We start from the raw sequence: 12089 nt of genomic DNA, 5'->3' as shown, positions 1-12089 counted from the left end.
GTATAAAAGAACTGCAGCCTCAATTCACAGCACAAGTGACGTACTGGGGAACCCTGATGACTGGGACTCCTTTTCCAGTGGCCAAAGATGCAGTTATTCTAGGATAGGTTGGCCATCTAAAGTCAGCAAACGATGTCTTAGCAGAAAAGGGGGTGCAGAATGCTTTGCAGCAAGAACCCACCTGTGTCCCTTGGAATATATTAAACAGGTTTCGAGCCACTGTCTACCCTTGTCCAGAGCCTGCGGTGGAGCGCAGAGAGATGTTGGAGAGCGTCAACGTGAGGCTGGAAGATTTAATCACCGTGAGTGAGGGGTTCGGGCGCATGATCTGATGGAGGGCTGCCTCTGCTGTTTTCATACAAGCCCTGCCCCCCAGGGCCCTCACTGGGAGGCTGGCTGGAATGCTGGCTATGCCTTTCTGGTTGTGGCTGTGGAAGATTTCACAACTGGGAAACTGTTTGATAAGCTAGCGGGAACGATGCTGTGTCTTAAGAATGCTTTGCCCAGGCTCAGATTTGACCACAGCCCTAGTCAGCCTTCAGGTGGCCACCCCGATCTGATAAAAGACACCCTTTATTGCCAGCCTCGGCCTAGACGGAATCTATGATATAACCACCCAGCCAATTAAGTTGAACAACCAGTTTGACCGATTATTTTCCCACTGAATTGCCCGGTTGTTTAAGCTGACAGGTTAATTCTGTAAAAACAGTGAGTCTGGTTTCACCATGTGAACATTCATTCATCCCAAACTCATTGTCTTTGTGAAGTCTGTCACCATCCAGGGTGACACTCAACACGCTTATGATCAGAACGCTTTCTTCAATCACAGCAGCTTTGAAAGTCATCACTGAAAGCAGCTTGGCCTCCCTCAGCTGGCAGACTCTCGTCAGTGCGAGAGTTCAACAGAACTTTTGGTTGTGATGGAAGGGTCATGTGGCCTGCGCCGTCTAACGCTGCAGTCACCAGCCACATGTGGCTATTGAGTCCTTGAAACATGGCTAGTGACACTAAGTCATTTAGTTTTTATTTTTATTTTTATTTTTTTTGAGACAGAGTCTCGCTCTGTCACCCAGGCTGGAGTGCAGTGGCCAGATCTCAGCTCACTGCAAGCTCCGCCTCCCGGGTTTACACCATTCTCCTGCCTCAGCCTCCCGAGTAGCTGGGACTACAGGCGCCCGCCACCTCGCCCGGCTGGTTTTTTGTATTTTTTTTAGTAGAGACAGGGTTTCACCGTGTTAGCCAGGCTGGTCTTGATCTCCTGACCTCGTGATCCGCCCGTCTCGGCCTCCCAAAGTGCTGGGATTACAGACTTAAGCCACCGCGCCTGGCCTTATTTTTAATTTTAATTCAATTTAAATTTTAGGGCTGGGTGCGGTGGCTCATGCCTGTAATCCCAGCACTTTGGGAAGCTGAGGTAGGTGGATCACTTGAGGTCAGCAGTTCAAGACCAGCCTGACCAAACTGGTGAAACCCCATCTCTATTAAAAATAAAAAAATTAGTCAGGCATTACCTGTAGTCTAGTCCCAGTTACTCGGGAGGCTGAGGCAGGAGAATTGTTTGAACCTGAGAGACAAAGGTTTCAGTGAGGCAAGATCACGCCACTGCACTCCAGCCTGGGCAACAAAGCGAGACTCCATCTCAAAATAAAATAAAAGGAAATAAAATAAATAAAATTTAGTAGCTGCATGTGGCTATGGTAGAAGTCAACTCAGTTTTAGACTCTGGACAAGTATGTTAAGAAATTAGATATGTGCGTCTTTCAAAACCCTTAGGCTAGCAGACAACTTTAATTTTCCAGAAAATCTGTGTTTATTTATTTTTTTTTTGAGACAGAGTTTTGTTCTTGTTGCCCAGGCTGGAGTGCAGTGGTGCAATCTTGGCAACCTCCGCCTCCCGGGTTCAAGCAACTCACCTGCCTCAGCCTCCCGAGTAGCTGGGATTACAAGCATGCGCCACCATGCCCAAGCTGATTTTGTATTTTCAGTAGAAATGGGGTTTCTCCATGTTGGTCAGGCTGGTCTCAAACTCCCGACCTCAGGTGATCCACCCGCCTCGGCCTCCCAAAGTGCTGGGATTACAGGCATGAGCCACTGCGCCCAGCCTGTGTTTAATGTTTTAATCCTCTCCATTCCTTCTTTGTCACTTGTCAAGAACGCTGTTTCCCCTGAAGCCATTGAAGTCCTTTCCTCCCAGTACGCCATGCTTGATTTTATGAAAATGTCATGAGGAGAATGGAAAAGAAATTCTGCTAACTGTGTGCTTACATTTAGTATGACGGGGGCTTCAGGTGGTCCCAGCTGAGCACCTTCTACAGGGGCAGCTTTCTCCTTTGGTTCAGTCCCTGCCAAAGATGAATCTTAGGCACTATCTGATCCCGAGGCATTTAATTCGGGCTGCGCTCTTTGAGGTTTCTGAAAGTCTCATCTGTGCTGAGGTGCTTTTGTCTCCTGGAAATCCCCAGGCCAGGTGGCATTATATTGCTAAGTGACAGGTAGTATTGGCTTGTGAGACACTTCAGTGGGCCTCATGGCTCTCATTAATCTTAGAGCCACCATGTGTCTCTTACAGTGTGTCTCTTACAGAGGCCATGCGTACTGAAAAAGATTACCTTGTTTGTTGCATCATCAAAACATAAAAATGATTTCCATTAAATAAATTCTGTGTGGGCCCAGTTGTCCATTCATTCCTTCATTTGTTCACTTGTCATGTATTGGAGGGATTATGTATGTAAAGCGTTGTGGTAGATGTAGGAGTCTCTTAGGGTTGCTCGAACAAATTACTGCAAACTGGGTGGCTTAAGACAATAGGGATTTATTCTGTGGCGGTTCTGGAGGCCAGAGGTCTGAAATCAAGGCGTCAGCAGGGCCGTGCTCCCTCCGAAGACCTGAAGGCAGCCACTCCTTGCCTCTCCCCGCCTCTGGTGCCATGGGCCATCCTCCGCATTCCTTGGCTCGCAGGTGCCTCCTTCAATTTCTGCCTCCGTTGTCATGTGGTATTCTTCCCTGTGTGCCTCCGTGTCCCTGTTTCTTATAGGGACAGTGGTCATATGGAATTAGGGCCCATTGGAATGCAGTATGACCTCATCTGAACCTGATTCCATCTACAAAGACCCTCTTTCCAAAAAGGCCATATTCACAGATCTCAGAATTTAGGACTCTTTTACGTGGACAGTTCAACCCATAAGAATAGGACAATGAGGAATTTAGAAGAAAAGGAAAATACAATCTCTGCCTAAGGGTTTTAGCCTCTAGGAGGGGAGATAAACTGCTCAGGAGAGTTAAAGGCCAGGTGACAGCCACAGGTCAGAGGAGCCTTCTCAGAGCAGAGGAAGCTGCTGTGGCCTGTGGCCCTCCATTTTCGGCACATTGTCAAACAGCTCTGTGAAGGTTCTCTGTTTTCCTGCGTGTTGTTTTTCGTATAGGTCATAACACAAACAGAGTCTCACCGCCAGCGCCTGCTGCAGGAAGCTGCTGCCAACTGGCACTCCTGGCTCATCAAGGTGCAGAAGATGAAGGCCGTGTACCACATCCTGAACATGTGCAACATCGACGTCACCCAGCAGTGTGTCATCGCCGAGATCTGGTTCCCGGTGGCAGATGCCACACGTATCAAGAGGGCACTGGAGCAAGGCATGGTGTGTGGCAAGTGGAGCCGGGGGCGGTCTGATGAGTCAGCCCCGTCTGCTGGGCTCTCAGAGAGTGTCGGCCTCATGGGCAACATGAACTCAAGTGACTGGGTGGTAGGATTGCTTCTTTCATCTTTGTGTCTTCAGTGCTTAACCCCGCTCGAGGACATAAAAGAAATTCCTTCGTTTTTTCAGTGTTTGACAGTTGGTCACCATTTTTTGATCTTTGGTGAGTACACACTGAGCCTTTTTTTTTTTTTTTTTTTTTGAGACGGAGTCTCACTCTGTAGCCCAGGCTGTTGTGCAGTGGCACAATCTTGGCTCACTGCAACCTCCGCCTCCCGGGTTCAAGCGATTCTCCTGCCTCAGCCTCCTGAGTAGCTGGGATTACAGGTGTTCACTACCACGTCCAGCAAATTTTTGTATTTTTGGTACAGATGGGGTTTCACCATGTTGGCCGGGCTGGTCTTAAACTCCTGACCCCAGGTGATTCGCCTTGCCTGCCTCGACCTCCCAAAGTGCTAAGATTACAGGTGTGAGCCATCATGCCTGACCATACTGTGCATTCATGTGCCAGTGTCTCAGCTAGACTATGGTTCGGAGGGGGGGGTGTCTTTTTGTTTTTTTTTTTCTTATTAAAGATGGGGATCTCGCTATGATGCCCAGGCTGGAGTGCAGGGCTGTTCACAGGCATGGGCATACTGCCCTACAGCCTCAAACTCCTGGGCTCAGTTGATCCTCCCGTCTCAGCCTCCCAAGTGGCTAGGACTACAGGCACACACCACCATGCCCAGCTCTACTCTGCTAGAGTGTAAATACTAAGTGTTACCTCATGGAGGTTATAGTCTAGCTGGAAAGACAAATAACCAAGCACCTATAATAAGAGCCAAAATATGTAGATTGCTTGCTGTGTGCCAGCAATGCGCTAAGCACTCTGTCCTTGTTGAGTTCTTACCACCCCCTCCATTCATTCCTTAGACATTCCCTGTGTACTAGGAATGGATCTAGGGCTTATGCACTGGCAGGCCAAGGCTCTGCTTTGATAGACATTCTAGAAAGGGACACGGAGGTATGTCCGTGACTAATGAGACTTCAAGCAGTGATGAGTGGTGGGCAGGAAACCAAGCAGGGGACAGTGAGGGGCGGGATGGGGAGAGGGGGCTTGTTCTGATCACGTTATTCACCCCATTGAAGGAGGGACCCCCCTCTGCCCGAAATAGTACAAGATGGCTGAACACATTACCCCGACACTGGACAGACGGGCTTGACAGCTGTTTTTAGTCACTCGTCCTCAGAGCTCAGGGGAGAACATCGCATGCCATGTGGGCCACACAGGGCTTGCCCTCGGGAACTGTGCTTAGGAGCAAAGTGAACCAGCAGGGCCGGTGGGAGGCAGGCTCTGCAGTGAATGAGGGTGAGGTGACCTTTGGTTCCTGCAGAAGGATGTGATTAGCTTGTTTGAATGATTTCACGGGGTGGCAGGAGTGAAACCATTAGGTTGAGGACTGGGTGGCATGCAGCTGGTTCAGCTGATGGGGAACTAGCTGGGTGGGAAGCCTGCCCTGCTAGCTGGGTGGCATATCTGGTGATGGCAGATCTCGTGGTATCTGAAGAAGCCCCCTCTAAGCAGGCAGCTGGGAAGATTGGGGGCGGGAGGAATGGTTTTCAGATAGAGGGATCTGAAGGTAAAGGCCTTGTAGTAGGAATGGAGTAGAAGGTGGGGGCTTTCTTTATCCCCTTTGTACAGATAAAGAAATGGAGGCACAGGAAGTAGAAGTAACCTGACCACAGTCCTATAGCCAGGAGGCAGGATTTGAATACAGAAACTGTTCCTCATGCACTCCCATGTCCCCACATCATGGTCCAAAAACCACCTAAATGGGGCACTTAAAAAGCGTTTCAACCAGGCCGAGCAGGGCAGGGGTGCATCCTGGAGGAAATGATGCGTGCACAGAACGGTAGGAGGCTGGCCAGGGAGCAGGTGAAGGGAGGTGGGGCGGGGTGGGGCCTCCCGAAGGCAGCGGAGGATTGAAGCTGGGACCATGAGCACTCGTCCAGCTGGTGTCAGATCCCACTGGATGTGCAGATGGCAAGTGCTGTTGGGCGTGCGGTGGCTGTACGGTTCCTGGACAGGGAGCGCTTGGAATTGTTAAGACTCAAGTAGGTAGAATGGATGCAGTGGCTCATGCCTGTAATACCAGCACTTTGGGAGGCTGAGGCGGGAGGATCATTTGAGCCTAGGAGTTCAAGACCAGTGTGTGCAAAATAGCATTGCATGGCTGTAGTCCCAGCTATTCAGGAGGCTGAGGCGGGAGGATTGCTTGAGCCTAGGAGTTTGAGGCTGTAGTGAGCTATGATCATGTTACTGCACTCTAGCCTTGGACTTCCTGTCTCAGGAAGAAAGAAAAGAAAAAGAAAAAAGACTTGAGCAAGTGGAGAAGAAAGGTGGCTAGTGTAGACATGGCCAGTTTCCATGGGGAGGTGTGGGGAGGGGTGAAGGTGTAAATGGAGGATTAAGGCATATTGTTAAGTAGTCTTGATCACAAGACTAAAGAGTTTTGATTTCATTCTTTAGGCTATAGGCAGCCTTTGAAGATTTCAAAGCTGGAGAGTAACATGAGTAAGATAGTACTTTTTGTTTGTTGTATTAAAAGAATGCTTGAGCAATCTGGGTGTTAGATAAATGGAGAGGGGAGAGGCTGGCAGAGACGCTGAGGCTTGGAGCTAGGGTGAGCTGTGGGAATCGGAGGAAGGATTCTGAAGGGGGAATTAGCAAGCTTTGGTGGGTGATCGACTGACTGAAACCAGAGAAGGGACAAATCCGTGATTCCAAGATTCTAGGAATCCGGGAGAATGGAGGCTCTGCTGAAGGGGCAAGAGTTTGTGGAGGGGACCTGGCTCTGCGGCAAGTCGATGAATCCTGGATTTTGTGGTGTCGGTGACACATTGGAGTTTGAAAGTCTAAGCAGGCAATTAGGAAAAAACTGGGGAAGGGTCAGGACCATTTGGAAGGGGGTGATGAATTGAGAAAGCGGAGAGGAGGGAAGCGTAGAGGGCCAGGAGTCATAACATTCGCATTTACAGCAGCAGGAGATGGGAGATTGTCAGAGACTCCCTCCCGGAGGGACTCAGTTCTCTTGACAGCCCTCCTGTGAGATGAATTGGATAAGTACTGGGAAGCTATTAACTCTCTACACATGACGTCCTGAGTCTCAGAGAGATCAAGGGATTGCCCCAAGTTCACTCAGTAAGGGACAGCAGGAGCTGGGACTGTGACCCTTGTGCTGACATCTAGCCCAAGACTCTCCTCCTTACATCTTTGTCGCTTTTTTTTTTTTCCCCTCCAGGAACTAAGTGGCTCCTCCATGGCCCCCATCATGACCACAGTGCAATCTAAAACAGCCCCTCCCACATTTAACAGGACCAATAAATTCACAGCTGGCTTCCAGAATATTGTCGATGCCTACGGTGTCGGCAGCTACCGCGAGATAAACCCAGGTAAAGATCCGATTAATTGCACAACTGGGCAGTGTGAAAACTGGGTAAGATGGACCCCTGAGGTGACCCAGGAGGTGAACTTGTTAAAACTGTGAGGCTTGGGGCTAGGGTAGTAGCTGTGGGAATCGGAGGAAGAAGTAGGATAGTAGGGGCAAGCAGTGGGATTCCTAAAATCCTCATTGGTTTCCTAATACCCTGTGATGTCATCTATAAATGCTGATTGGTGAAAGACTTGCTTTTTGTCTTCACCTGTGCGCCCTTAAACTGCAGCTTCATCCGGCAGCTGAAGTTGGTGTTCATTTCCTTCACCAATTCAATGAGGGCCATATCTTGGCATCTTCACAGTCCTATAGTTACTGTGTGGGAAAGACACCAGTACACAGAACTTAGAAGACTCGATTCTTGGTGTCCTAAGCTGTGGAATCTTGCTAGCTTGGTTAATAAAATAAAGGGGTAGGCTGGGCGCGGTGGCTCACGCCTGTAATCCCAGCACGTTGGGAGGCCGAGGATGTGGATTGCTTGAGGTTAGGGGTTGGAGACCAGCCTGACCAACATGGCAAAGCCCTGTTTCTACTGAAAATACAAAAATTAGCAGGGCATGGTGACAGGCACCTGTAATCGCAGCTACTCAGGAGGCTGAGGCAGGAGAATCGCTTGAACTCTGGAGGCGGAGATTGCAGTGAGCCAAGATGGCGCCACTGCATTCCAGCCTTGGCGACAGAGTGAGATCCTGTCTCAAAAAATAGATAAAATAAAGTCAAAGGATAGACCAGATACCCTTTATCCAAGCAGTGCCTGGTGCTGTTCTTCTCCAGCCTGAGGCCCAGTCTAATTTGTGGCCTGTAAAGCAGGGGCCTCCTGGGTTGAGGGTCCCTGTGAGCAAACTGCTGGTGGTGTGTGGCGCATGTGAATGGTGGAGAAACAGACAAAAGATGGGTGTGGAGAAGAGTATAGAAAGCACCTAGAGAGAGAAAGCTGATCTTATGTTCCGTCAAACTTTGTGATTTTTTTCTATTTTTTCTTTTGTTTTGGCTTTGTGATTTTTGACAAGTCACTCAGCTTCTCTAAGCCTCAGCACATCTGTTAAGTGGAGAATAAGAATGCCTGCTCATAGACTGGGCGCAGTGGCTCATGCCCGTAATCCCAACACTTTGGGAGGCCGAGGTGGGAGAACTGCTTGAAACCAGGAGTTTGAGACCAGCCTGGGCAATATAGTGAGACCTTATCTCTACAGAAAGTTTTAAAAATTAGTTAGGCATGGTGGCACGCACCTGTAGTTCCAGCTACTCAAGAGGCTGACGTGGAAGGATCACTTGAGTCCAGGAGGTGGAGGTTTCAGTGAGCCATGATCGTGCCACTGCACTCCAGCCTGGGTGACAGAGTGAGACCCTGTCTCAAAAAAAAAAAATTGAAAAAAAGAATGCCTAGAAACAGATGCGCTCATTTATATGGCAGTTAATCATGTGTCAGGGTGGGGATGGTGAGAAAAAGACAACCAGAAAGACTTACGGAAGCCCGCATGAAGATCATGGAGCTGTGGCAGGGAATCTGAGGTGGGGGCCCCGAGGCTGTGCTGAGGCCTCAGGTATTGTGTGTCTCCCCTCCACAGCCCCTTACACCATCATCACTTTCCCCTTCCTGTTCGCTGTGATGTTTGGAGACTGTGGTCACGGAACCGTGATGCTCCTGGCCGCACTTTGGATGGTTCTGAATGAGAGACGCTTGCTCTCCCAGAAGACAGACAATGAGGTGAGTGTCCACTGACCGTCTTGCCGCCATTCATTTTCAGAGTATGAAAACCTGTATGTGGTTTTCACCATAGAAATAACTCATTTTTATGAAAAATAAGGGAGAGAAGGAAAGTAAAACAGAGCCAAAATTAACCTACAACTTCTGGCCAAAGGTAATTCCTTTGGATGGTGTGGTGCCGTTCCTTTCAGCATTTTTGGGTTTTTGTTCATGACTTGATAAGGCATCGATTTTTCTTTTTCATTATATATTTTTTCTAACTCTGGTTTTTTTCTCTGATTATGAAAGAAATACGTAATCATTGTAAACATTAGAAAAATGCAACATCTAGTGACCTAGAGAAAAATCACCGGGAATGCTTTTGGATATCTTTCCAATTTGTTTGTGCTTATCCACCAATTTTTCAAAAATTGGCATCAAGTAGTGCATACTATTTGTAGTGTTTTTACTTAAAATATCATGAGTATTTGTTCATGGCAGAAGCAGCCTGGGACCCGTGTTCTTCTGAACACTGAGAAACCCTGAACATCGTTTCCCCGCTCTTAAGTTTCTCCACTTTCGCAGAGTACTGTGAAGGCTGAGACAACTCAAGAGGGTGCATTGGTTCAAAGTATATCAGCTTGCCAGGGGCAGTGGCTCACACCTATAATCCCACCACTTTGGGAGGCCATGGTGGGTGGGTCATTTGAAATCAGGAGTTCGAGGCCAACGTGGTGAAACCCTGTCTCTACTAAAAATACAAAAATTAGCCAGGCATGGTGATGGGCACCTGTAGTCCCAGCTTCTCGGGAGGCTGAGGCTGGAGAATCACTTGAACCTGGGAGGTGGAGGTTGCAATGAGCCGAGATCGTGCCACTTCACTCCAGCCTGGGTGACAGAGAGGGACTTCATCTAAAAAAAAAAAAAAAAAAAAAAAAGAATATCTGCAATGTTTTATTACAGGTTGAATTAATTACAGCTAGGTCAGCGATGTCAAGGTTAGAGGACACAATCAACCTGTGACCAATATAGTTTTAATATAGTTTTCTATGCCAAGCTTAAAGATGTAGTTTTGTATGGTAAACATTTTGAGTTTCAGAGTTACACGTCAGCACTTCTTGGAATGATTGACACACATTATTCAGTATTATGAGAAAGCACTTTATTCTTCTCAGCAGACACGGTCAGACAGGGACTCAACTTTACAATGACAAGATGCAAAATGAGTATACATCTGACTTGTCATAAATGTAGCGGCCATGAGAGGCCAGTTCAGTGCTTACTTCCTGGAAGCACCTGAGACACCAGCCACCTGCTTTCAAGTCCCTTCCTAAGCAGATGAGGCCTTGCTTGCACTTCAGTTTATTTTCTAATGCAGGCGCAATGGAATAATCTGAGGCATGCATATATATGTGTGTGTGTGTGTGTGTGTGTATATATATATATATATATATTTTTTTTTTTGAGACAGGGTCTTGCTCTGTCACCCAGACTGGAGTGCAGTGGGGCAATCTCAGCTCACTGCAACCTCCACCTCCTGGGTTCAAGTGATTCTCCTGCCTCAGCCTCCCGAGTAACTGGGACTAATGTGCATACCACCACATCTGGCTAATTTTTAGTAGAGATGGGGTTTCACCATGTTGGTCAGGCTGGTCTCGAACTCCTGCCCTCAGGTGATCTGCCCACCTCGGCCTCCCACAGTGTTGGGATTACAGATGTGAGCCACCACACCCGGCTTTTTTTTTTTTTTTTTTTTTTGACAGAGTCTTGCTCTATCACCCAAGCTGGAGTGCAGTGGTGCAATCTTGGCTCACTGCAGCCTCCACCTCCTGGGTTCAAGTGATTCTCCTGCCTCAGCGTCCCAAGTAGCTGGGATTACAGGCATGCACCACCATGCCCGGCCAATTTTTGCCTATATGGTTTTTGTTTAATGATAACAAATACCAGCCTAGGACTTTTTGGTGCACCTATATGTTCTAAAAACCGTGATGTGTGTGCTCTTCCTGTCTGAATGATTGATGTCTGCCATGGTCATGTGGCCCCCCTAAAGGGTGCCTGCACCGGTGATGCTGGAGACATCCTGTAGAACACTTCCCTTCGGGGTCTGCTTCAGAGCCCACTGACGATCATCCTCTCTGTGTCTCTGAGGCCAGATTTGGAACACCTTCTTCCACGGGCGCTATCTGATCCTACTTATGGGCATCTTCTCCATCTACACGGGTTTGATCTACAATGACTGCTTCTCCAAGTCCTTGAACATCTTCGGCTCTTCTTGGAGTGTCCAACCCATGTTCAGAAACGGCACATGGAAGTGAGTTGATGGAGAGAGATGGCGCAGTCGCTGACCATCCGGGTGGCCTCAGTGACTGTTTTCTTGGTTGGGGGAGTCTACACCTAGCTCTACTCAGAGGTGCACTTGAAAATTCAAAACAAATAGGCCAGGCACGGTAGCTCATGCCTGTAATCCCAGCACTCTGGGAGGCTGAGGCGGGCGGATCACCTGAGCTCAGGAGTTCGAGACAAGCCTGGCCAATATGGTGAAACCTGGTCTCCACTGAAAATACAAAAATTAGCCAGGTGTGATGGTGGGCGCCTGGAATCCCAGCTGAGGCAGGAGAATTGCTTGAGCCTGGGAGGCGGAGGTTGCAGTGAGCCGAGATTGCACCACTGCACTCCAGCCTGGGTGACAGAGTGAGACTCCATCTCCAAAAAGAAAAAGAAAAAGTAATTAGCCAGATGAGTTGGCATGCCTGTAGTCCTCGCTACTTGGGAGGCTGAGGCAGGAGGATGAATTGGGCCAAGGAGGTCAAGGCTGCATGAGCTACAATCACACCATTGCACTCCAGCCTGGGCAACACAGCAAGATGCTGTCTCAAACAAAAGCAAATGAGAGGCTGGGCATGGTGACTCACGCCTGCAATCCCAACACTTTGGGAGTCCAAGGTGGGAGGATCACTTGAGGTCAGGAGTTCGAGACCAGCCTGGCCAACATGGTGAAACCCTATCTCTACTAAAAATACAAAAATTAGCTGGGCATGGTGGCATGTGCCTATAATCCCAGCTACTTGGGAGGCCAAGGCACGAGAATTGCTTGAATCCAGGAGGTGGAGGTTGCAGTGAGCCAAGATTGCACCATTGCGCTCCAGCCTGGGCAACAGAGCGAGACTCCGTGTCAGGAAAAAAAAAGCAAATGAGGAAAGGGTTGGTTTTGCAGTGCTGTCTCCCTGTGTTTGTCCT

General features: G+C 48.6%; 1 protein-coding gene across 1 annotated transcript in view; it reads left to right on the top strand.

The window, feature by feature from the left end:
* The window catches only part of ATP6V0A4 (ATPase H+ transporting V0 subunit a4), a 67786-nt gene that overhangs the window by 18591 nt on the left and 37106 nt on the right, over positions 1–12089 (top strand). The window contains exons 9-13 of the mRNA XM_025379797.1: positions 209–302; positions 3423–3635; positions 6974–7124; positions 8734–8873; positions 11006–11163. Coding sequence (XP_025235582.1) covers positions 209–302; positions 3423–3635; positions 6974–7124; positions 8734–8873; positions 11006–11163 — 756 coding nt within the window. The remainder of the gene's footprint in view (positions 1–208; positions 303–3422; positions 3636–6973; positions 7125–8733; positions 8874–11005; positions 11164–12089) is intronic.

Source organism: Theropithecus gelada, chromosome 3, assembly GCF_003255815.1.
Source record: "Theropithecus gelada isolate Dixy chromosome 3, Tgel_1.0, whole genome shotgun sequence".
NCBI classification, from domain to species: domain Eukaryota; kingdom Metazoa; phylum Chordata; class Mammalia; order Primates; family Cercopithecidae; genus Theropithecus; species Theropithecus gelada.
Note: the sequence above shows the minus strand (reverse complement) of the source record. Positions and strands in the feature narration are given on the sequence as shown.